This window comes from Epinephelus fuscoguttatus, linkage group LG5, assembly GCF_011397635.1.
Source record: "Epinephelus fuscoguttatus linkage group LG5, E.fuscoguttatus.final_Chr_v1".
Lineage (NCBI taxonomy): Eukaryota > Metazoa > Chordata > Actinopteri > Perciformes > Serranidae > Epinephelus > Epinephelus fuscoguttatus.
In genome coordinates this window covers 24,514,195-24,541,205 of record NC_064756.1, presented here as the reverse complement: position 1 = coordinate 24,541,205, position 27,011 = coordinate 24,514,195, and the positions used below count along the sequence as shown (strand labels likewise).

The 27,011-nt window shown below is 39.3% G+C and overlaps 1 protein-coding gene across 1 annotated transcript in view; it reads right to left on the bottom strand.

Moving 5' to 3' along the window:
- The window catches only part of LOC125888557 (apolipoprotein(a)-like), a 39,800-nt gene that overhangs the window by 7,439 nt on the left and 5,350 nt on the right, over positions 1 to 27,011 (bottom strand). The window contains exons 4-9 of the mRNA XM_049575960.1: positions 15,591 to 15,753; positions 15,350 to 15,474; positions 13,902 to 14,037; positions 11,969 to 12,093; positions 4,762 to 4,924; positions 4,521 to 4,645 (exon numbers count right to left, since the gene is read on the bottom strand). Coding sequence (XP_049431917.1) covers positions 4,521 to 4,645; positions 4,762 to 4,924; positions 11,969 to 12,093; positions 13,902 to 14,037; positions 15,350 to 15,474; positions 15,591 to 15,753 — 837 coding nt within the window. The remainder of the gene's footprint in view (positions 1 to 4,520; positions 4,646 to 4,761; positions 4,925 to 11,968; positions 12,094 to 13,901; positions 14,038 to 15,349; positions 15,475 to 15,590; positions 15,754 to 27,011) is intronic.

The following is a 27,011-nucleotide window of genomic DNA, read 5'->3' as shown; positions in this document are numbered from 1 at the left end:
GGTCAGAGATAGCACGCATGTCGCAGGGGAGCTTATTCCAGAGCCTGGGTGCAGCAACTGAAAAGGCTCGGTCACCCCAGTGTTTATACTTAGACCTGGGCACTTCCAACAAAAGTTGGTTGGATGACCTCAAAGCCCTGCCATGCTCACGAACAGTTAAAATCTCAGATAAATAGAATGGGGCAAGGCCATTGAGAGCTTTAAAAACAAACATTAAAAGTTTAAAATCAACTCTAAAATGGACAGGAAGCCAATGGAGAGAATAGAGGACTAGGGTAATGTGCTCTCGTCTACTAGTGCTAGTTAACAGGACGGGCAGCTGCATTTTGAACAAGTTGAAGGCGGCTAAGAGAAGACTGGGAGATGCCAACATACAGTGCATGGCATTGCAGTAATCTAGTCTGGAGCTAATTAGAGCATGGATAGCTCTCTCCAGGTCGTGACGGCTCAAGAATGATTTTACTTTGGCCAGGAGACTTAACTGGTAAAAGCTTGTCTTTACAACATTGTCAATTTGTTTATCAAATTTCAAATAACTGTCAAAGATCACTCCCAGATTTCTGACAGTAGGACTGAACGATGAAGACAAGGCGCCAAAGCCAGTCGTCACAGTATCCCCAGACACAGTGCACTCTGTTTTGTCTTCATTTAAATGCAGAAAGTTTTGGGCCAACCACTGCTTGATGTCGCAATACAGTTAAGTAGGGAACTTTGTGCATCAGTACCTCTAGGCTTCAATGGCAGATAGATTTGCAGATCATCTGCTTAACAATGAAAAGAAAGGTTGTGCCTGGCTATAATAGACCCAAGTGGTTACATATATAACGAAAAAAGAATAGGGCCAAGAATAGAACCTTGCGGGACCCCACATGAGAGAGAGGCACTGGAGGAGCAGGAATCACCAATCATTACAGAGAAGGTTCTATTGGACAAATAAGACGTAAACCACTTAAATACAGTGCCGCGAAAGCAAACATAGTGATTCAGGCGTGACAGGAGGACTGTATGGTCCACTGTATCAAAGGCTGCTGTGAGATCTAGCAGAACTAAGACAACAGGGCACTTGGCATCAACAGACAGTACAATATCATTGTGCACCTTTAACAAGGCAGACTCAGTGCTATGACGAGACCTGAACCCAGATTGGAATTTTTCAAAAACAGAGTTGTTTTCCAGAAAGGACCGTAACTGTACAAAAACAACTTTCTCTAAAACTTTAGAGAGAAAGGGCATATGAGAAACAGGTCTAAAATTTGATAACACCGAGGAGTCAAGATGAGGTTTTTTTAGAAGGGCCTAACCACAGTGTGTTTAAAGGCAGCTGGGACGGCTCCTAAACTAAGGCAGGTGTTCACAAATACCAAAAGACCAGGCCCAACAGTATTAAAAGCACTTTTTAACATTTTGGCAGGAACAACATCCAAAGGACAGTTAGTAGGCTTCAAAGATTTCACAATGTCAGCGAGGGAGGGGAGAGAAACCAACTCAAAGTGCTCAAACACAGCAGAGTGGGCTGGGGCAACAGACAGATCCTTATCAAAACTCTTGTTGGTAGCCTGTCTGACGGAATTCAGAAGATGAGATGAATTGGTTATAGAACTCAAAGAAAATACAAGTTAAGTAGTGGTGCTTTAAATAATGTCAAATTACAAAATGAAACTGACTGTGAAAATAATAATTACTAAATAGCTGCTGTAACCATTTTTATGCATGTAAACACACACACACACACACACACACACACACAAAATAATTATTGAATGTATTAGTGAGTAGGTGTGTTGTGTTAAATATTTGTAAGCTGCAGATACAGCACCTCTGTGCTATAACTGAAATGATGTACTACGTTTAATGATTTATTTTTGTCAAAAATTGATATGGTGTATTCTTTTCTTCCTCGGGTTGCGATGCAAAGTCAGTCTGTCATTTTGATGGTCCTGCAACAGGAAGTGGTTAAACATCACGAGGCACTTAACTCACACCTTTATTCAAAATGTGCATGTACATATTTTCTATAGTTCTTATTGCTTGTAAATGCCTTTAGTGGTTACATTTCCTCATAATTCTGCACCTGTGCAGCCAAGACACATTTTAACATTTTTACTCTCAAGTGAAAAAAAAAATCCTCTGATCCGGATTATGTCAAACCACAAATGGGTGCATTAATACATCTGCATACGTAAACATAACATGGACTCAGTCAAACAGGCGTACAATAAAGCTGTTGAGGTCTTTGATATTCATACAATGACCCAATGAAACTGAATGGAATGTCTATTTGATCTAATTTGTTTATATCTTAAGACGAATGGATTTTTTAAAGGATGAGTTCACCCCAGTCCTGTTCCAATCCTACACTGTCAGGCATTTAACTTGATTTCTGAGAGGTGATTCAAGCAGTCAAGTTTTATGAGAAGGAGATCATCTCTAAAATTGGCTTTTAGCCAAATGATTTTTTTTTAGCTATTTTTTAAAGCTCTTTGGGGGCTTTTTGTAAGTTATTTCAGGGTACAATGAATAAGAACAGCAACATTATTCAACATTTTTCATATGTCAACATCATAATAAATCTCCAGCTGTTTGGAGCCCAGGTGTGTTGCTCAGAACCCAAGCTAGCGCAGTGTTGAGTGTGACGATGCTCGTATGAGTCGCTCACCTGAAAGCTGCAAGCACCAATACCACAGGCCAAGCAGTCGGCCTGTTCCAAACAGGTGTATTTTCAACAAGCACTGCACTTGTCTTTATTCAACAGTGTGGTCTCTAATCTACCATCATCTCCACTGTCATTAATGTGATCGTTACTGGGTAAAAAACTCATCATAATTGAGTACTGTTATACCTGGTCGGGCTGCATCCTCACAGCTCTGCACACTGCAGTACTCCCAGCGCCTGTCAGGGTCAGTAGTGTAACACCAGGGTTTCTTCTCATCATCAGGGTTACGACAGTAGTTGTTATCCAGGCCTCTGACAAAAAACAGACAGTAATAATGATAAAAACGGGCAAACTAAACAATAAAGACAACATGCCATAGGTCCCCCTTTTAGAAACAAACAAAATGTCTTAGTTACAGTAGCTCTTACTTGTCAGGATAGTTATCTGGTGTGTGGCTATGTTGGTGTGGCGTCTGAGCCGACCAGCCCTGGCATGTTTTGCCAGATTCAGTTACAGCAGTGGTGCCTCGGTATGCTTCACCTTTACCGGTGACACAGGTCTGATCTGGGATGACGGTGGGAGGTTCGGATGCTGAGCACAGAAGATGAGATGAATTGGTTATAGAACTCAAAGAAAATACAAGTTAAGTAGTGGTGCTTTAAATAATGTCAAATTACAAAATGAAACTGACTGTGAAAATAATAATTACTAAATAGCTGCTGTAACCATTTTTATGCATGTAAACACACACACACACACACACACACACACACACACACACAAAATAGTTATTGAATGTATTAGTGAGTAGGTGTGTTGTGTTAAATATTTGTAAGCTGCAGATACAGCACCTCTGTGCTATAACTGAAATGATGTACTACGTTTAATGATTTATTTTTGTCAAATAATGATATGGTGTATTCTTTTCTTCCTCGGGTTGCGATGCAAAGTCAGTCTGTCATTTTGATGGTCCTGCAACAGGAAGTGGTTAAACATCACGAGGCACTTAACTCACTCCTTTACTCAAAATGTGCATGTACATATTTTCTATAGTTCTTATTGCTTGTAAATGCCTTTAGTGGTTACATTTCCTCATAATTCTGCACCTGTGCAGCAGACACATTTTAACATTTTTACTCTCAAGTGAAAAAATCCTCTGATCCGGATTATGTCAAACCACAAATGGGTGCATTAATACATCTACATAAACATAACATGGACTCAGTCAAACAGGCGTACAATAAAGCTGTTGAGGTCTTTGATATTCATACAATGACCCAATGAAACTGAATGGAATGTCTATTTGATCTAATTTGTTTATATCTTAAGACGCAGAATGGATTTTTTAAAGGAGGAGTTCACCCCAGTCCTGTTCCAATCCTACACTGTCAGGCATTTAACTTGATTTCTGAGAGGTGATTCAAGCAGTCAAGTTTTATGAGAAGGAGATCATCTCTACAATTGGCTTTTAGCCAAATGATTTTTTTTTAGCTATTTTTTAAAGCTCTTTGGGGGCTTTTTGTAAGTTATTTCAGGGTACAATGAATAAGAACAGCAACATTATTCAACATTTTTCATATGTCAACATCATAATAAATCTCCAGCTGTTTGGAGCCCAGGTGTGTTGCTCAGAACCCAAGCTAGCGCAGTGTTGAGTGTGACGATGCTCGTATGAGTCGTTCACCTGAAAGCTGCAAGCACCAATACCACAGGCCAAGCAGTCGGCCTGTTCCAAACAGGTGTATTTTCAACAAGCACTGCACTTGTCTTTATTCAACAGTGTGGTCTCCAATCTACCATCATCTCCACTGTCATTAATGTGATCGTTACTGGGTAAAAAACTCATCATAATTGAGTACTGTTATACCTGGTCGGGCTGCATCCTCACAGCTCTGCACACTGCAGTACTCCCAGCGGCTGTCAGGGTCAGTAGTGTAACACCAGGGTCTCCTCTCATTGCCAGGGTTACGACAGTAGTTGTTAACCAGGCCTCTGACAAAAAACAGACAGTAATGACGATCAACACAGGCAAAGCGAACAATAAAGGCAACATGCCATAGGTCCCTCTTTTATGAAAAACAAAATTTCTCAGTTACAGTAGCTCTTACTTTCCGGGATAGTTGTCTGGTGTGCGGCTATGTCGGTGTGGCGTCTGAGCCGACCACCTCTGGCATGTTTTGCCAGATTCAGTTACAGCAGTGGTGCCTCGGTATGCTTCACCTTTACTGGTGACACAGGTCTGATCTGGGATGACGGTGGGAAGTTCGGATGCTGAGCACAGAATGTAAATGTAAATGTAAATGTACTTTATTTATATAGCCCTTTACAACAACCCACAGGTCAACCAAAGTGCTTTACAGAATATAACATACAATTAAAACACAGAATAAAAGAATAAAAAGAATAAAAGAATAAAAGTATTGCCACACTACTGGGTATTAAAGGCCATCCTGAATAAATAAGTTTTAAGTATTGATTTAAAGAGGCCCAGGTCAGAGATAGCACGCATGTCGCAGGGGAGCTTATTCCAGAGCCTGGGTGCAGCAACTGAAAAGGCTCGGTCACCCCAGTGTTTATACTTAGACCTGGGCACTTCCAACAAAAGTTGGTTGGATGACCTCAAAGCCCTGCCATGCTCACGAACAGTTAAAATCTCAGATAAATAGAATGGGGCAAGGCCATTGAGAGCTTTAAAAACAAACATTAAAAGTTTAAAATCAACTCTAAAATGGACAGGAAGCCAATGGAGAGAATAGAGGACTAGGGTAATGTGCTCTCGTCTACTAGTGCTAGTTAACAGACGGGCAGCTGCATTTTGAACAAGTTGAAGGCGGCTAAGAGAAGACTGGGAGATGCCAACATACAGTGCATGGCATTGCAGTAATCTAGTCTGGAGCTAATTAGAGCATGGATAGCTCTCTCCAGGTCGTGACGGCTCAAGAATGATTTTACTTTGGCCAGGAGACGTAACTGGTAAAAGCTTGTCTTTACAACATTGTCAATTTGTTTATCAAATTTCAAATAACTGTCAAAGATCACTCCCAGATTTCTGACAGTAGGACTGAACGATGAAGACAAGGCGCCAAAGCCAGTCGTCACAGTATCCCCAGACACAGTGCACTCTGTTTTGTCTTCATTTAAATGCAGAAAGTTTTGGGCCAACCACTGCTTGATGTCGGCAATACAGTTAAGTAGGGAACTTTGTGCATCAGTACCTCTAGGCTTCAATGGCAGATAGATTTGCAGATCATCTGCTTAACAATGAAAAGAAAGGTTGTGCCTGGCTATAATAGACCCAAGTGGTTACATATATAACGAAAAAAGAATAGGGCCAAGAATAGAACCTTGCGGGACCCCACATGAGAGAGAGGCACTGGAGGAGCAGGAATCACCAATCATTACAGAGAAGGTTCTATTGGACAAATAAGACGTAAACCACTTAAATACAGTGCCGCGAAAGCAAACATAGTGATTCAGGCGTGACAGGAGGACTGTATGGTCCACTGTATCAAAGGCTGCTGTGAGATCTAGCAGAACTAAGACAACAGGGCACTTGGCATCAACAGACAGTACAATATCATTGTGCACCTTTAACAAGGCAGACTCAGTGCTATGACGAGACCTGAACCCAGATTGAATTTTTCAAAAACAGAGTTGTTTTCCAGAAAGGACCGTAACTGTACAAAAACAACTTTCTCTAAAACTTTAGAGAGAAAGGGCATATGAGAAACAGGTCTAAAATTTGATAACACCGAGGAGTCAAGATGAGGTTTTTTTAGAAGGGGCCTAACCACAGTGTGTTTAAAGGCAGCTGGGACGGCTCCTAAACTAAGGCAGGTGTTCACAAATACCAAAAGACCAGGCCCAACAGTATTAAAAGCACTTTTTAACATTTTGGCAGGAACAACATCCAAAGGACAGTTAGTAGGCTTCAAAGATTTCACAATGTCAGCGAGGGAGGGGAGAGAAACCAACTCAAAGTGCTCAAACACAGCAGAGTGGGCTGGGGCAACAGACAGATCCTTATCAAAACTCTTGTTGGTAGCCTGTCTGACGGAATTCAGAAGATGAGATGAATTGGTTATAGAACTCAAAGAAAATACAAGTTAAGTAGTGGTGCTTTAAATAATGTCAAATTACAAAATGAAACTGACTGTGAAAATAATAATTACTAAATAGCTGCTGTAACCATTTTTATGCATGTAAACACACACACACACACACACACACACACACACACACACACACACACAAAATAATTATTGAATGTATTAGTGAGTAGGTGTGTTGTGTTAAATATTTGTAAGCTGCAGATACAGCACCTCTGTGCTATAACTGAAATGATGTACTACGTTTAATGATTTATTTTTGTCAAAAATTGATATGGTGTATTCTTTTCTTCCTCGGGTTGCGATGCAAAGTCAGTCTGTCATTTTGATGGTCCTGCAACAGGAAGTGGTTAAACATCACGAGGGACTTAACTCACACCTTTATTCAAAATGTGCATGTACATATTTTCTATAGTTCTTATTGCTTGTAAATGCCTTTAGTGGTTACATTTCCTCATAATTCTGCACCTGTGCAGCCAAGACACATTTTAACATATTTACTCTCAAGTGAAAAAAAAAATCCTCTGATCCGGATTATGTCAAACCACAAATGGGTGCATTAATACATCTACATAAACATAACATGGACTCAGTCAAACAGGCGTACAATAAAGCTGTTGAGGTCTTTGATATTCATACAATGACCCAATGAAACTGAATGGAATGTCTATTTGATCTAATTTGTTTATATCTTAAGACGCAGAATGGATTTTTTAAAGGATGAGTTCACCCCAGTCCTGTTCCAATCCTACACTGTCAGGCATTTAACTTGATTTCTGAGAGGTGATTCAAGCAGTCAAGTTTTATGAGAAGGAGATCATCTCTAAAATTGGCTTTTAGCCAAATGATTTTTTTTTAGCTATTTTTTAAAGCTCTTTGGGGGCTTTTTGTAAGTTATTTCAGGGTACAATGAATAAGAACAGCAACATTATTCAACATTTTTCATATGTCAACATCATAATAAATCTCCAGCTGTTTGGAGCCCAGGTGTGTTGCTCAGAACCCAAGCTAGCGCAGTGTTGAGTGTGACGATGCTCGTATGAGTCGTTCACCTGAAAGCTGCAAGCACCAATACCACAGGCCAAGCAGTCGGCCTGTTCCAAACAGGTGTATTTTCAACAAGCACTGCACTTGTCTTTATTCAACAGTGTGGTCTCTAATCTACCATCATCTCCACTGTCATTAATGTGATCGTTACTGGGTAAAAAACTCATCATAATTGAGTACTGTTATACCTGGTCGGGCTGCATCCTCACAGCTCTGCACACTGCAGTACTCCCAGCGGCTGTCAGGGTCAGTAGTGTAACACCAGGGTTTCTTCTCATCATCAGGGTTACGACAGTAGTTGTTATCCAGGCCTCTGACAAACAACAGACAGTAATAATGATAAAAACAGGCAAACTAAACAAATCAAATCAAATCAACTTTATTTATATGGCACTTTTCATACAACAGTAACACAAAGTGCCTCACAGAGGTTAAAAACAACAAAGATCCAAACAGAAAACAAAAAGAAATGAGAAAACTCAACCCTCCCACCCAACAAAAAGCTATTTAGCTCATAAAATTGAGTTAGTAGCTAGGTAAGAATGATCTAAAACAGAGACATAATATGCATCAAAATTAAAACCTATAGGTTAACTAAAATAACAAAAGATAAAGGTTAAATGAGATAAGAACGTAAAAAGAGGAAGGGTAAGAATATAAAAAATAAATAAAAAATAGATAATAGATGGATAAATCGGTTATAAGAGGAATTTAAAATAGATAAATACAGAGATCAGTTAAAAGCCTGATTAAAAAGATGCGTCTTGAGCCTCTTTTTAAAAACATCAACAGTCTCTGCAGCTCTGAAGTTCTCCGGCAGGCTGTTCCACAATCGGGGGCCATCATAATCAAATGCCACTTCCCCATGTGTTTTAGTCCTAACTTGTGGTATGGTTAAAAGGCCGGTGCCGGAGGACCTCAGGGTCCGCGAAGGTTGATATGGTAAAAGCAGGTCAGATAAATAAGAAGGCCCAAGACCGTTAAGACATTTAAAAACTAATAAAAGAACCTTAAAATCGATCCTGAAGCGCACAGGGAGCCAATGCAGCAATTTTAAAACTACTGTAATGTGCTCCCGCCCTCTGGTCCTTGTCAGCACTCTTGCAGCTGAATTCTGTAATAACTGTAGATTTGAGATACTCTTTTTGGGAAGACCAGAGAGCAGGGCATTACAATAATCTAACCTACAGGAGATGAAAGCATGCATCAGCACCTCCGTGCTTGCCTGAGAGAGAAACGGGCGGACTCTGGCTATATTCTTAAGGTGGTAGAAACCTGCCTTTGTTATGTTTTTAATATGTGGAATAAAACAGAGCTCAGAGTCAAAAATCCCACCCAGATTTTTTACAGATTGTGTTGGTGTAAAATCCTGTAGTTTTGGTAAAAGTTTCTCTCTCTGGCCTTCAGGACCAATGACTAAAACCTCTGTTCTGTCCTGGTTGAGCTGCAGGAAATTCGTTGCCATCCATGACTTTATATCTAAAATGCAGTTAAAAAGGGCATCAATTGGCCCTGTGTCATCAGGAGACACGCCGATGTACAGTTGCGTATCATCAGCATAACTATGAAAGCTGATGCCGTGCCTCCTGATGACGTCCCCCAGAGGAAGCATGTAGAGATTAAAAAGAGTTGGACCTAAAATTGACCTCTGGGGGACCCCAAACTTTATCTCATGGGTTCCTTAGGAACATGTATCCATACTTACAAAGAAGTGTCGATCAGTAAGGTAAGAGACGAACCAGTTAAAAACAGTACCAGAGAGGCCGACCAGGTGCCTCAGTCTATTTAATAAAATGTGATGGTCTACTGTATCAAAGGCGGCGGTTAGATCCTGTAGTACCAAGACTGTGAGTTTATGGTTATCTAAATTGCACCTGATGTTGTTTAAAATCTTTAAAAGGGCTGTCTCAGTACTGTGGTTCATCCTAAAACCAGAATGATACTTCTCTAAAGTGTTATTTGTATTTAAAAAATCATTTACTTTGTTAAAAACCAGTTTTTCTAAAATTTTGCTTAAAAATGGTAAGTTGGATACAGGTCGATAATTATTAAGAATGTTGGGGTCTAAATTGCTCTTCTTCAGAAGGGGCCTCACCACCGCCGTTTTCAAGGAGGCCGGGAAGACACCTGTCCGAAGAGAGCAATTCACCGTGTACAGTAGCTATTCCTCAAAGAATCCATAAAATGTTTTTTAAAAATGGTGTGGGAATTGGGTCTAAAAGGCAGGTTGTGGGCTTTACTTGGGAGAAAACTCGACCAAGTGTCCTCGCATCAACCAGGGCAAAACTCTCCAGTGTTTCCTCAGGTAAAAGCAATGATCCACGTGTGTCGACAGTTAAAATCTGTTGCGATAAGGGACTGGATCTGATGTCATTGATTTTACTTCTGAAGTGGTCTGCAAAGTCCTCACAAAGGGCATTGGTTGTTGTCTTAGGTGATCTGTTAAAATTACTGTTTGTTAAAATATCAATTGTGGAGAAGAGGAATTTGGGATTGTTTTTATTGTCAGAGATTAGTTTTTTGAAGTGGGAAATTCTTGCCTGATTGACTGCGTTATTGTAGGTTTTGAGATGTTGACGTAATATTTCGTAGTGGACTGTTAGGTTTGATTTTCTCCACCTTCTCTCAGCAGGTGGAGAAAACAATAAAGGCAACATGCCATAGGTCCCCCTTTTAGAAACAAACAAAATTTCTTAGTTACAGTAGCTCTTACTTGTCAGGATAGTTGTCTGGTGTGTGGCTATGTTGGTGTGGCGTCTGAGCCGACCAGCCCTGGCATGTTTTGCCAGATTCAGTTACAGCAGTGGTGCCTCGGTATGCTTCACCTTTACCGGTGACACAGGTCTGATCTGGGATGACGGTGGGAGGTTCGGATGCTGAGCACAGAAGATGAGATGAATTGGTTATAGAACTCAAAGAAAATACAAGTTAAGTAGTGGTGCTTTAAATAATGTCAAATTACAAAATGAAACTGACTGTGAAAATAATAATTACTAAATAGCTGCTGTAACTATTTTTATGCATGTAAACACACACACACACACACACACACACACACACACAAACAAAATAATTATTGAATGTATGAGTGAGTAGGTGTGTTGTGTTAAATATTTGTAAGCTGCAGATACAGCACCTCTGTGCTATAACTGAAATGATGTACTACGTTTAATGATTTATTTTTGTCAAATAATGATATGGTGTATTCTTTTCTTCCTCGGGTTGCGATGCAAAGTCAGTCTGTCATTTTGATGGTCCTGCAACAGGAAGTGGTTAAACATCACGAGGGACTTAACTCACTCCTTTACTCAAAATGTGCATGTACATATTTTCTATAGTTCTTATTGCTTGTAAATGCCTTTAGTGGTTACATTTCCTCATAATTCTGCACCTGTGCAGCCAAGACACATTTTTACATTTTTACTCTCAAGTGAAAAAAAAAATCCTCTGATCCAGATTATGTCAAACCACAAATGGGTGCATTAATAAAATCTACATACGTAAACATAACATGGACTCAGTCAAACAGGCGTACAATAAAGCTGTTGAGGTCTTTGATATTCATACAATGACCCAATGAAACTGAATGGAATGTCTATTTGATCTAATTTGTTTATATCTTAGGACGCAGAATGGATTTTTTAAAGGATGAGTTCACCCCAGTCCTGTTCCAATCCTACACTGTCAGGCATTTAACTTGACTTCTTAGAGGTGATTCAAGCAGTCAAGTTTTATGAGAAGGAGATCATCTCTACAATTGGCTTTTAGCCAAATGATTTTTTTTTAGCTATTTTTTAAAGCTCTTTGGGGGCTTTTTTTTATTTCAGGGTACAATGAATAAGAACAGCAACATTATTCAACATTTTTCATATGTCAACATCATAATAAATCTCCAGCTGTTTGGAGCCCAGGTGTGTTGCTCAGAACCCAAGCTAGCACAGTGTTGAGTGTGACGATGCTCGTATGAGTCGTTCACCTGAAAGCTGCAAGCACCAATACCACAGGCCAAGCAGTCGGCCTGTTCCAAACAGGTGTATTTTCAACAAGCACTGCACTTGTCTTTATTCAACAGTGTGGTCTCTAATCTACCATCATCTCCACTGTCATTAATGTGATCGTTACTGGGTAAAAAACTCATCATAATTGAGTACTGTTATACCTGGTCGGGCTGCATCCTCACAGCTCTGCACACTGCAGTACTCCCAGCGGCTGTCAGGGTCAGTAGTGTAACACCAGGGTTTCTTCTCATCATCAGGGTTACGACAGTAGTTGTTAACCAGGCCTCTGACAAAAAACAGACAGTAATGATGATCAACACAGGCAAAGCAAACAATAAAGGCAACATGCCATAGGTCCCTCTTTTATGAAAAACAAAATTTCTCAGTTACAGTAGCTCTTACTTTCCGGGATAGTTGTCTGGCGTGCGGTTGTGTTGGTGTGGCGTCTGAGCCGACCAGCTCTGGCATGTTTTGCCAGATTCAGTTACAGCAGTGGTGCCTCGGTATGCCTCACCTTTATCCGTGACACAGGTCTGATCTGGGATGACGGTGGGAGGTTCGGATGATGAGCACAGAAGATGAGATGAATTGGTTATAGAACTCAAAGAAAATACAAGTTAAGTAGTGGTGCTTTAAATAATGTCAAATTACAAAATGAAACTGACTGTGAAAATAATAATTACTAAATAGCTGCTGTAACCATTTTTATGCATGTAAATACACACACACACACACACACACACACACACACACACACACAATAATTATTGAATGTATTAGTGAGTAGGTGTGTTGTGTTAAATATTTGTAAGCTGCAGATACAGCACCTCTGTGCTATAACTGAAATGATGTACTACGTTTAATAATTTATTTTTGTCAAATAATGATATGGTGTATTCTTTTCTTCCTCGGGTTGCGATGCAAAGTCAGTCTGTCATTTTGATGGTCCTGCAACAGGAAGTGGTTAAACATCACGAGGGACTTAACTCACACCTTTATTCAAAATGTGCATGTACATATTTTCTATAGTTCTTATTGCTTGTAAATGCCTTTAGTGGTCACATTTCCTCATACTTCTGCACCTGTGCAGCCAAGACACATTTTAACATTTTTACTCTCAAGTGAAAAAAAAAATCCTCTGATCCGGATTATGTCAAACCACAAATGGGTGCATTAATACATCTGCATACGTAAACATAACATGGACTCAGTCAAACAGGCGTACAATAAAGCTGTTGAGGTCTTTGATATTCATACAATGACCCAATGAAACTGAATGGAATGTCTATTTGATCTAATTTGTTTATATCTTAAGACGCAGAATGGATTTTTTAAAGGATGAGTTCACCCCAGTCCTGTTCCAATCCTACACTGTCAGACATTTAACTTGATTTCTTAGAGGTGATTCAAGCAGTCAAGTTTTATGAGAAGGAGATCATCTCTACAATTGGCTTTTAGCCAAATGATTTTTTTTTAGCTATTTTTTAAAGCTCTTTGGGGGCTTTTTGTAAGTTATTTCAGGGTACAATGAATAAGAACAGCAACATTATTCAACATTTTTCATATGTCAACATCATAATAAATCTCCAGCTGTTTGGAGCCCAGGTGTGTTGCTCAGAACCCAAGCTAGCGCAGTGTTGAGTGTGACGATGCTCGTATGAGTCGTTCACCTGAAAGCTGCAAGCACCAATACCACAGGCCAAGCAGTCGGCCTGTTCCAAACAGGTGGATTTTCAACAAGCACTGCACTTGTCTTTATTCAACAGTGTGGTCTCTAATCTACCATCATCTCCACTGTCATTAATGTGATCGTTACTGGGTAAAAAACTCATCATAATTGAGTACTGTTATACCTGGTCGGGCTGCATCCTCACAGCGTGGCACACTGCAGTACTCCCAGCGGCTGTCAGGGTCAGTAGTGTAACACCAGGGTTTTTTGTCATCATCAGGGTTACGACAGTAGTTGTTAACCAGGCCTCTGACAAAAAACAGACAGTAATGATGATCAACACAGGCAAAGCAAACAATAAAGGCAACATGCCATAGGTCCCTCTTTTATGAAAAACAAAATTTCTCAGTTACAGTAGCTCTTACTTTCCGGGATAGTTGTCTGGTGTGCGGCTATGTTGGTGTGGCGTCTGAGCCGACCAGCCCTGGCATGTTTTGCCAGATTCAGTTACAGCAGTGGTGCCTCGGTATGCTCCACCTTTACCGGTGAAACAGGTCTGATCTGGGATGACGGTGGGAGGTTCGGATGATGAGCACAGAAGATGAGATGAATTGGTTATAGAACTCAAAGAAAATACAAGTTAAGTAGTGGTGCTTTAAATAATGTCAAATTACAAAATGAAACTGACTGTGAAAATAATAATTACTAAATAGCTGCTGTAACCATTTTTATGCATGTAAACACACACACACACACACACACACACACACACACACAAAATAATTATTGAATGTATTAGTGAGTAGGTGTGTTGTGTTAAATATTTGTAAGCTGCAGATACAGCACCTCTGTGCTATAACTGAAATGATGTACTACGTTTAATGATTTATTTTTGTCAAATAATGATATGGTGTATTCTTTTCTTCCTCGGGTTGCGATGCAAAGTCAGTCTGTCATTTTGATGGTCCTGCAGCAGGAAGTGGTTAAACATCACGAGGGACTTAACTCACACCTTTACTCAAAATGTGCATGTACATTTTTTCTATAGTTCTTATTGCTTGTAAATGCCTTTAGTGGTTACATTTCCTCATAATTCTGCACCTGTGCAGCCAAGACACATTTTAACATTTTTACTCTCAAGTGAAAAAAAAAAATCCTCTGATCCAGATTATGTCAAACCACAAATGGGTGCATTAATACATCTACATACATAAACATAACATGGACTCAGTCAAACAGGCGTACAATAAAGCTGTTGAGGTCTTTGATATTCATACAATGACCCAATGAAACTGAATGGAATGTCTATTTGATCTAATTTGTTTATATCTTAAGACGCAGAATGGATTTTTTAAAGGATGAGTTCACCCCAGTCCTGTTCCAATCCTACACTGTCAGGCATTTAACTTGATTTCTGAGAGGTGATTCAAGCAGTCAAGTTTTATGAGAAGGAGATCATCTCTACAATTGGCTTTTAGCCAAATGATTTTTTTTTAGCTATTTTTTAAAGCTCTTTTGGGGCTTTTTGTAAGTTATTTCAGGGTACAATGAATAAGAACAGCAACATTATTCAACATTTTTCATATGTCAACATCATAATAAATCTCCAGCTGTTTGGAGCCCAGGTGTGTTGCTCAGAACCCAAGCTAGCGCAGTGTTGAGTGTGACGATGCTCGTATGAGTCGCTCACCTGAAAGCTGCAAGCACCAATACCACAGGCCAAGCAGTCGGCCTGTTCCAAACAGGTGTATTTTCAACAAGCACTGCACTTGTCTTTATTCAACAGTGTGGTCTCTAATCTACCATCATCTCCACTGTCATTAATCTTATCGTTACTGGGTAAAAAACTCATCATAATTGAGTACTGTTATACCTGGTCTGGCTGCATCCTCACAGCGTGGCACACTGCAGTACTCCCAGCGGCTGTCAGGGTCAGTAGTGTAACACCAGGGTTTTTTGTCATCATCAGGGTTACGACAGTAGTTGTTAACCAGGCCTCTGACAAAAAACAGACAGTAATGATGATCAACACAGGCAAAGCGAACAATAAAGGCAACATGCCATATGTCCTTCTTTTATGAAAAACAAAATTTCTCAGTTACAGTAGCTCTTACTTGTCAGGATAGTTGTCTGGTTTGCGGCTATGTTGGTGTGGCGTCTGAGCCGACCACCTCTGGCATGTTTTGCCAGATTCAGTTACAGCAGTGGTGCCTCGGTATGCTCCACCTTTACCGGTGAAACAGGTCTGATCTGGGATGATGGTGGGAGGTTCGGATGCTGAGCACAGAAGATGAGATGAATTGGTTATAGAACTCAAAGAAAATACAAGTTAAGTAGTGGTGCTTTAAATAATGTCAAATTACAAAATGAAACTGACTGTGAAAATAATAATTACTAATTAAAGCTGCAAGCAACGTTGGGAGGGACCTCGGCCCCCCGCCATCGTCCCCCAGCTCAAGTTGCAGACTTAAGCCATGTGACCTAATGAAACTTTGACATGTGCGATGATCAAACAACACACACACACAAACACACACAGGCCTGTGTCTGTCAGAGTGAAGCCATTGTTATGCTAATTAATGACCACGTACTTAGGTGACAGCACAGGCACTTCAAGTTCAGTTTGACTAATGACTAATGATAACAGAATCAGCAGGACGCATTTGACACCACAGCAGCAACACAACCACACACACCACACTATCCAGGCACCACTGTGATAGAAGTTAACCTGCAAGACAGTGGAACACAAAGGCTCTGGAGAAGAGGCCGAGTTACTGATATGCAGTACGGCAGTTAGTGACAAGCAGAGAGGGAGAGAAGGGAGAGAGAGGAGAGAGGGGGGAGAGGGAGTGGAGTGTGTGTGTGTGTGTGTGTGTGTGTGTGTGTGTGTGTGTGAGTGTAATTGTGTCGCTAAAATTTGCAAATTATGAACTGCAGGTTGCTTTAAGGTTACATTATTTTTTTTCTCCATGTCTCTCTCTCTCTCTCTCTCTCTCTCTATATATATATATATATATATATATATATATATATATATAATATATCTCCCTGTCTTTCTCTCTCATACATACACCCACAATGAATATTTGGTATGTATACTCTGACTAGGAGTTAAAAATAAAAATAAAAAAATTAATATTTTTATTGTTGTTTTTCAAGAAAGACAAAAAGTCCTGAAGGGAACAGTGTCTATTTTTATTGAAAAATAGAAACTGCACCCAAAAATGATAATGCATCAAAATTGGTGTTGTTATTTATCATTCACATATCACAGACTGTGATAAATAAAATAAAAAATCCATCCAACATTTATTATATAGTTAATCTTAATTCATGTTTTTCATTAAAGTAACAGTGACTTCATGTAAATAAAATGGCAAATATATTGTGAAAATCCTCAAAAAGAATGAATATTAGATATGCATAATCTGAGAACAAGTTGCTTAAAAGATTTAAGCAAAAAATGTAGAGAAATATGTTAATATTTAATATTTTCTGTTGTTCACACACCGTTCGAATGGGACAGGTGTGATTTTTTATAAGGGGGCCCGCAGGGTTAAAAATGCAAGGTTCTTATGAAGGTGGTGTGAGCTTATAATTTGAAACTTGTAGACACAAGCCATGTGACCTAATGAAACTTTGACATGTGTGATGATCAAACAACACATCCATATTCATTTGAAATCATGTGACCTAGTGAAAGCTTGAGTGATGTGTACTGGCTGCTTTGAGGATCTAAGTGCAGCAAACAGACACAAATATATACTAAGACCTACAAATGTTGAATTAAAATCTGATTGTATACATATGTGACACTAATCATATGTGTATAATAACACTAGAAGTATGACACACACAGACAGACAGACATAGACGGCCGAGTTCTCAACATGCAGAGAGGGAGAGACGAGAGAAAGTGGACAGAGGGAGGAGAGAGAGAGAGAGAGAGAGGGGATAGGGAGTGGAGTGTGTGTGTGTGTGTGTGTGTGTGTGTGTGTCCGTGTCTGTCTGTGTGTGCCATACTTCTCCTGTTATTACACACATATGATTATTGTCACATATGTATACTATCAGATATTAATATATACTTCCCACATGTTGTACCACAATAGCCAGAATCATAAGTCAAACTCAATTTTAAAAACTGTAAAGGGTTCTTATGAAGGTGGTGTGAGCGTATATTTTGAAAGTTATAGACATAAGCCATGTGACCTAATGAAACTTTGACTGTGATGATCAAATCAAACCTCTGTCATTTTATATTTATTTGTTTTAATAACCCTGTGCACAAGGACCAGACTGTCAGTCTGTCAGATCAGCTCTGAAATGTTTAATGCTCATAATATGTAGGTCTTTTTGTTTACATTTTAAAAATCTTTATGACGCTTCAAAGACGTACTATCAATGACTAATAATCTCTATCAATGATGTTATTAGTCACACTGATGGAACATAATTCCTATAGCCTAATATTGCAAATTATTTGTTAATATTTCTGAGTGAGCAATGGTGCAACATTGCAGAGTCTTTAAATTTACTACATCTGTAACTGAAATACTGTCACTGAATGCTGTTGAGTCAAGAAACAAATATCGATCAATCAATCAATCAATATCACAAATCACAATTTGCCTCACAGGGCTTTACAGCATACAACATCCCTCTATCCTCAGGACCCCATGAGACAGAGAGAGAGAGAGAGATGCAGGAGAGATGATCATGACAGTAGCTTACAACAACATTAATGAAAGCAATAATATTAAAATTATAATTCTAGCAATTGTGGTACAATATGTTGAATTAATATCTGATAGTATACATATGTGACAATAATCATATGTGTATAATAACAGTAGAAGTATAACACACACAGACATAGACGACCGAGTTAGACATGCAGAAAGGGAGAAAAGGGAGAAAGAGGACAGAGGGGGGAGAGAGAGAGAGACAGAGAAAGAGGGGGGGGTGCAGGGAGTGGAGTGTGTGTACAATATGTTGAATTAATATCTGATTGTATACATATGTGACACTAATCATATGTGTATAATAAAGGAGTGGAGTGTGTGTGTGGGTGTCTCTCTGTCTGTGTGTCTCTGTGTGTCCGTGTCTGTCTGTGTGTGCCATAATTCTACTGTTATTATACACATATGATTATTGTCACATATGTATGACAAAGTTTTAGGAATGAGTTTGGTAAATGTTATACTGTCATGTCTGTGTGACCACACACACTTCACTCTGACAGTGTGTCAGAGTGAAGCCTTTGTTATGCTAATTGATGAGAGCTGCATCTCACACACAGAGCAGAATGGCTTGAAACTTTCTCAAACAAATCCTTCCAGATTCCCAACCGTGGGTCCCATCTTCAATCTGAAAGCATCACCAGATAGATAAATTTGTTCTGAACGCAAACATATAAAGCTTGTATGTCTATGGCCTGAAAAATGTCACCTTAATCACAAGTTTACAATGTGTTGGCCCTCATCTTTTCTTCCAGAGATCATCATGAGGAGTTGTGTCCTGCACCTTCTAACGCTTCTTAAATCCAAACCGTTCAAGTTATGACAAAGTCCTTCACAAGTAATGTTCAGCAGGGGTAGAGCTGTAATTTGTGCAAGTTTGAAGCAGTTATGATAAACGGTGTAGGAGCAAATAATTTTTGTTTGACAGAATTTGTGAAAAACGTCACCTTACATTCAAATAACATCACACACACAAACACACACACAGGCTTGTGTCTGTCAGAGTGAAGCCATTGTTATGCTAATTAATGACCATGTCATTAGGTGACTTCAAGCTCAGTTTGACTAATAAGTAATGATAACAAAATCAGCAGGAGGCATTTCACACTACAGCAGCAACACAACCTCACATGTCACCAGCCAGGCACCGCTGTGATAGAAGTTAACCTGCTGCACATTTCTTTGTTACTCAGGACTGTCTTAAGTTACTGAATTTTTGCAGATCAGTCATTTCTTTGAGCATCACTTTTTGTCTTAACGTTCAAATATTACACTGCACAAATTCATCCTCAGCTCAAATCAAACCTCTGTCGTTTTTATATTTATTTGATTTAATAACACTGTGCACAAGGATCAGACTGGCAATCTGTCATAGCAGCTCCCAAATGTTTATTGCACATAATGTAGCTTACAACAACATTAATAAAAGTAATAATATTATAATTATAATTCTGGCAACTATAGTACAATATGTTGAATTAATATCTGATTGTATACATATGTGACACTAATCATATGTGTATAATAACAGCAGAAGTATGAGAAACACAGACAGACAGACATAGACGGCCGAGTTCTCAACATGCAGAGAGGGAGAGAAGGGAGAAAGAGGACAGAGGGGGGAGAGAGAGAGAGAGAGAGAGAGAGAGAGAGAGAGAGAGAGAGAGAGAGAGAGAGGGAGGGGGGATAGGGACTGGTGTGTGTGTGTGTGTGTGTGTGTGTGTGTGTGTGTGTGTGTGTGTGTGTGTGTGTCCATTTCTGTCTGTGTGTGCCATACTTCTCCTGTTATTACACACATATGATTATTGTCACATATGTATACCATCAGATATTAATATATACTTCCCACATGTTGTACCACAATAGCCAGAATCATAAGTCAAACTCAATTTTAAAAACTGTAAAGGGTTCTTATGAAGGTGGTGTGAGCATATATTTTGCAATTTGTAGACATAAGCCATGTGACCTAATGAAACTTTGACAGTTTGTGATAGAAGTTAACCTGCAAGACAGTGGAGCACAAAGGCTCTGAAGAAGAGGCCGAGTTACTGACATGCAGTAACAGGACACGAGAGAGAGAGAGAGAGAGAGAGAGAGAGAGAGAGAGAGAGGGGGGGACAGGGAGGGAGAGAGAGAGAGTTTGCTGACATATTGACATATCTCACATGTTCACATACTTCCTGTTTGTGGCAGACAAAGTTACAGATTGCACAAAGTATACATAATGTTGTATGCATCAAATACACAGCATTTAATTTTTCTGTCAATTACATCAAAAGAAAGGTGTTTGATGAGACTACTGTGTTGTTGAATGTAACATTTCCTCAAAGATGTATATTCTTTCCTGATGTTTGTAACACTGTTACTGACTTGTACTTGAAATGAGGTGATTTACTGCAACCCTCCAGGTCAGTCTCTTGGGTTCAGAGACATAAAATTGATAAAATACATGGAAATACTTTTAAGGTCATTTTTAAAGTAATTTAAAACCTCATGTGTGTGTGACCACACACATACACACTTCACTCTGACACACAGACTGTCAGAGTACAGAGCAGAATGGCTTGAAACTTTCTCAAACAAATGCTTCCAGATGCCAAACCGTGGGTCCCATCTTCAATCTGAAAACATCACCAGATAGATAAATTTGTTCTGAACGCAAACATATAAAGCTTGTATGTCTATGGACTGAAAAATGTCACCTTAATCACAGGTTTACAGTGTGTTGGCCCTCATCTTTTCTTCCAGAGATCATCATGAGGAGTTGTGTCCTGCACCTTCTAACGCTTCTAAAATCCAAACCGTTCAAGTTATGACAAAGTCCTTCACAAGTAATGTTCAGCAGGGGTAGAGCTGTAATTTGTGCAAGTTTGAAGCAGTTATGATAAACGGTGTAGGAGCAAATAATTTTTGATCGACAGAATTTGTGAAAAACGCCATCTTACATTCAAAGACCGACAGCTCACTTCCTGTTGGAGTTAGGTCAGGGGTTGCAGCGCGACATTTGTAGGTCTTGATGAGACGAACGAGACAGTTTTGGTTTGGTCTTTCTAAGACGTTCCTACACGACGCACCGGCATTTTAGTGTGTCTAGGTGGCACAATCCTCAGGAGGTTTTGGCGCACATCACCTGAAACGCATCATAACATCCAAACCAGTCGAGGATTGAAAAGTTACGCACAATAATTGATAAGGACACGTTGAAGAATAATGTGTGCGAGTTTGAAGCCGATACGATAAATGGTGTCGGACTAGTTGATTTTTAAAGGAATTTTTTTTTGAGGAAAACTCTTATTTTGAAAGGAAATATCTCACTTCCTGTTGGAGTTAGGTCAGGGGTTGCAGCGCGACATTTGTAGGTCTTGATGAGACGAACGAGACAGTTTTGGTTTGGTCTTTCTAAGTGGTTCCTACTGGCTGCAGCGGCCATTTTTGTGTTTCTAGGTGGCGCTAGAGAGCCCATTTTGGCACTTTTCAGATTAATTTCATCAGTTTATAAAATTTTTCGCCAGTCCTGACAGGCATGCCAATTTTGGTGAGTTTTGGAGCATGTTTAGGGGGTCAAATTCCAGTTGAAAGTCGCGTACGCTGAAAGAAAGAAGAAAGAAACAATAATAATAATAATTAAACTGCAAGAACAGCGTTGGGAGGGACCTCGGCTCGTCCCCAGCTCAAGCCATGTGACCTAATGAAACTTTGACATGTGCGATGATCAAACAACACACACACACACACAAACACACACAGGCCTGTGTCTGTCAGAGTGAAGCCATTGTTATGCTAATTAATGACCACGTACTTAGGTGACAGCACAGGCACTTCAAGTTCAGTTTGACTAATGACTAATGATAACAGAATCAGCAGGTGGCATTTGACACCACAGCAGCAACACAACCACACATGTCATACTATCCAGGCACCGCTGTGATAGAAGTTAACCTGCAAGACAGTGGAACACAAAGGCTCTGGAGAAGAGGCCGAGTTACTGATATGCAGTACGGCAGTTAGTGACAAGCAGAGAGGGAGAGAAGGGAGAGAGAGGAGAGAGGGGGGAGAAAGAGAGACAGAGAGAGAGATGGGGGACAGGGAGTGGAGTGTTTGTGTGTGTGTATGCGTGTGTAATTGTGTCGCTAAAAATTGCAAATTATGAGCTGCAGTTGCTCTAAGGTTACATTATTTTTTTTTCTTCATGTCTCTCTCTCTCTGTCTATCTCTCTCTCCCTGTCTTTCTCTCTCATACATACACCCGCAATGAATATTTGGTATGTATACTACTGACATGGAGTTAAAAATCAAAAAAAAAAATTAAGTATTTTTATGCAGAGAGGGAGAGAAAGACAAGAGGGGAGAGGGGGAACAGTGTCTATTTTTATTGAAAAATAGAAACTGCCTCAAAAATGATAATGTCAAAATTGTGTGTGTGTGTGTGTGTGTGTGTGTGTGTGAGTGTAATTGTGATAAATTTAAAATTAAAAAACTGCATCCAACATTTATTATATTAGTTAATCTTTTCTCCATGTTTTTTCATCTCTCTCTCTCTCTACATATATAAATGGCAAATATATTGTGAAAATCTCTCAAAAGACAATTAATATTTGGTATGTATACTCTGACTAGGAGTTAAAAATAAAAAAAAATATTAATATTTTTATGGTTGTTTTTCAACAAAGACAAAAAAAGTCCTGAAGGGGAACAGTGTGTATTTTTATTGAAAAAATAGAAACTGCCCCCAAAAATGATAATGCATCAAAATTGGTGTTGTTATTTATCATTCACATATCACAGACTGTGATAAATAAAATAAAAAAAATCCATCCAACATTTATTATATAGTTAATCTTAATTCATGTTTTTTTCATTAAAGTAACAGTGACTTCATGTAAATAAAATGGCAAATATATTGTGAAAATCCTCAAAAGGAATGAATATTTGATATGCATAATCTGTTAATATATACTAAGACCTACAAAAGTTGAATTACTCGGATGGTAGACATATGTGACACTAATCATATGTGTATAATAACACTAGCAGGAGGACACACACACAGACAGACAGACATAGACGGCCGAGTTCTCAACATGCAGAGAGGGAGAGACGAGAGAAAGTGGACAGAGGGAGGAGAGAGAGAGAGAGAGAGAGAGAGAGAGAGGGGGGATAGGGAGTGGAGTGTGTGTGTGTGTGTGTGTGTGTGTGTGTGTCTCTGTGTGTGTCCGTGTCTGTCTGTGTGTGCCATACTTCTCCTGTTATTACACACATATGATTATTGTCACATATGTATACTATCAGATATTAATATATACTTCCCACATGTTGTACCACAATAGCCAGGATCATAAGTCAAACTCAATTTTAAAAACTGTAAAGGGTTCTTATGAAGGTGGTGTGAGCGTATATTTTGAAAGTTATAGACATAAGCCATGTGACCTAATGAAACTTTGACATGTGTGATGATCAAATCAAACCTCTGTCGTTTTTATATTTATTTGTTTTAATAACACTGTGCACAAGGACCAGACTGTCAGTCTGTCAGATCAGCTCTGAAATGTTTAATGCTCATAATATTTAGGTCTTATTGTTTACATTTTAAAAATCTTTATGACGCTTCAAAGACGTACTATCAATGACTAATAATCTCTATCAATGATGTTATTAGTCACACTGATGGAACATAATTCCTATAGCCTAATATTGCAAATTATTTGTTAATATTTCTGAGTGAGCAATGGTGCAACATTGCAGAGTCTTTAAATTTACTACATCTGTAACTGAAATACTGTCACTGAATGCTGTTGAGTCAAGAAACAAATATCGATCAATCAATCAATCAATATCACAAATCACAATTTGCCTCACAGGGCTTTACAGCATACAACATCCCTCTATCCTCAGGACCCCATGAGACAGAAGGGGAGACAGAGAGAGATGCAGGAGAGATGATCATGACAGTAGCTTACAACAACATTAATGAAAGCAATACCTTTTGAAGGTATTGTGAGCTTATATTTCGAAAATTCCTCACACATCACACTATCTAGGCACCGCTGTGATAGAAGTCAACCTGCGAGACACTGGAGCACAAAGGCTCTGGAGAAGAGGCCGAGTTACTGACATGCAGTATGGCCGAGTTAGTGACATGCAGTAACAGGACACGAGACAGAGAGATGGGGGGACAGGGAGGGAGAGAGAGAGTGTTTGCTGACATTTTGACATATCTGATTGTATACATATGTTAGTATGCATCAAAAGACTACATTTAATTTTTATCAATTACATCAAAAGAAAGGTGTTTGATGAGACTACTGTGTTGTTGAATGTGACTTGTGCTTGAAATGAGGTGATTTACTGCAACCCTCCAGGTCAGTCTCTTGGTTTCATAGACATAAAATTGATAAAATACATGGAAATACTTTTAAGGTCATTTTTAAAGTAATTTAAAACCTCATGTGTGTGTGACCACACACATACACACTTCACTCTGACACACAGACTGTCAGAGTGAAGCCTTTGTTATGCTAATTAAGGACTGCATGCAGCTCAGACACAGAGCAGAATGGCTTGAAACTTTCTCAAACAAATCCTTCCAGATGCCAAACCGTGGGTCCCATCTTCAATCTGAAAACATCACCAGATAGATAAATTTGTTCTGAACGCAAACATATAAAGCTTGTATGTCTATGGACTGAAAAATGTCACCTTAATCACAAGTTTACAGTGTGTTGGCCCTCATCTTTTCTTCCAGAGATCATCATGAGGAGTTGTGTCCTGCACCTTCTAACGCTTCTAAAATCCAAACCGTTCAAGTTATGACAAAGTCCTTCACAAGTAATGTTCAGCAAGGGTAGAGCTGTAATTTGTGCAAGTTTGAAGCAGTTATGATAAACGGTGTAGGAGCAAATAATTTTGATCGACAGAATTTGTGAAAAACGCCATCTTACATTCAGACCGACAGCTCACTTCCTGTTGGAGTTAGGTCAGGGGTTGCAGCGCGACATTTGTAGGTCTTGATGAGACGAACGAGACAGTTTTGGTTTGGTCTTTCTAAGTGGTTCCTACCCGTCACAGCGGGCATTTTCGTGGGTCCAGGTGGCACAACAAATCCTCAGGAGGGTTAGCACATCACCTGTAACACGCCATTATATCCAAACCATTTGAGGATTGAAAAGTTACGCACAATAATTGATAAGGACACGTTGAAGAATAATGTGTGCAGTTTTTGTTATACTAATTAAGGACTGCATGCAGCTCACACACAGAGCAGAATGGCTTGAAACTTTCTCAAACAAATCCTTCCAGATCCCAAACCATGGGTCCCATCTTCAATCTGAAAACATCACCAGATAGATAAATTTGTTCTGAACGCACAAATATAAAGCTTGTATGTCTATGGACTGAAAAATGTCACCTTAATCACAGGTTTACAGTGTGTTGGGAGGAGAGAAGGAGAAAGAGGACAGAGGGGAGAGAGAGAGAGAGAGAGAGAGAGAGAGAGAGAGAGAGAGGGGATTGGGACTGGTGTCTGTGTGTGTCTCTGTGTCCGTGTCTGTCTGTGTGTGCCATACTTCTACTGCTGTTAAAGACATATGATTATTGTCATATGTATACCATCAGATATTAATATATACTTCCCACATGTTGTACCACAATAGCCAGAATCATAAGTCAAACTCAATTTTAAAAACTGTAAAGGGTTCTTATGAAGGTGGTGTGAGCATATATTTTGCAATTTGTAGACATAAGCCATGTGACCTAATGAAACTTTGACATGTGTGATGATCAAATCAAACCTCTGTCGTTTTTATATTTATTTGTTTTAATAACACTGTGCACAAGGACCAGACTGTCAGTCTGTCAGATCAGCTCTGAAATGTTTAATGCTCATAATATGTAGGTCTTATTGTTTACATTTTAAAAATCTTTATGACCCTTCAAAGACGTACTATCAATGACTAATAATCTCTGTCAATGATGTTATTAGTCACACTGATGGAACATAATTCCTATAGCCTAATATTGCAAATTATTTGTTAATATTTCTGAGTGAGCAATGGTGCAACATTGCAGAGTCTTTAAATTTACTACATCTGTAACTGAAATACTGTCACTGAATGCTGTTGAGTCAAGAAACAAATATCGATCAATCAATCAATCAATATCACAAATCACAATTTGCCTCACAGGGCTTTACAGCATACAACATCCCTCTATCCTCAGGACCCCATGAGACAGAAGGGGAGACAGAGAGAGATGCAGGAGAGATGATCATGACAGTAGCTTACAACAACATTAATGAAAGGAATAATATTAAAATTATAATTCTAGCAATTGTGGTACAATATGTTGAATTAATATCTGATAGTATACATATGTGACAATAATCATATGTGTATAATAACAGTAGAAGTATAACACACACAGACATAGACGACCGAGTTAGACATGCAGAAAGGGAGAAAAGGGAGAAAGAGGACAGAGGGGGGAGAGAGAGAGAGACAGAGAAAGAGAGGGGGGGGGTGCAGGGAGTGGAGTGTGTGTACAATATGTTGAATTAATATCTGATTGTATACATATGTGACACTAATCATATGTGTATAATAAAAGGGAGTGGAGTGAGTGTGTGGGTGTCTCTCTGTCTGTGTGTCTCTGTGTGTCCGTGTCTGTCTGTGTGTGCCATAATTCTACTGTTATTATACACATATGATTATTGTCACATATGTATGACAAAGTTTTAGGAATGAGTTTGGTAAATGTTATACTGTCATGTCTGTGTGACCACACACACTTCACTCT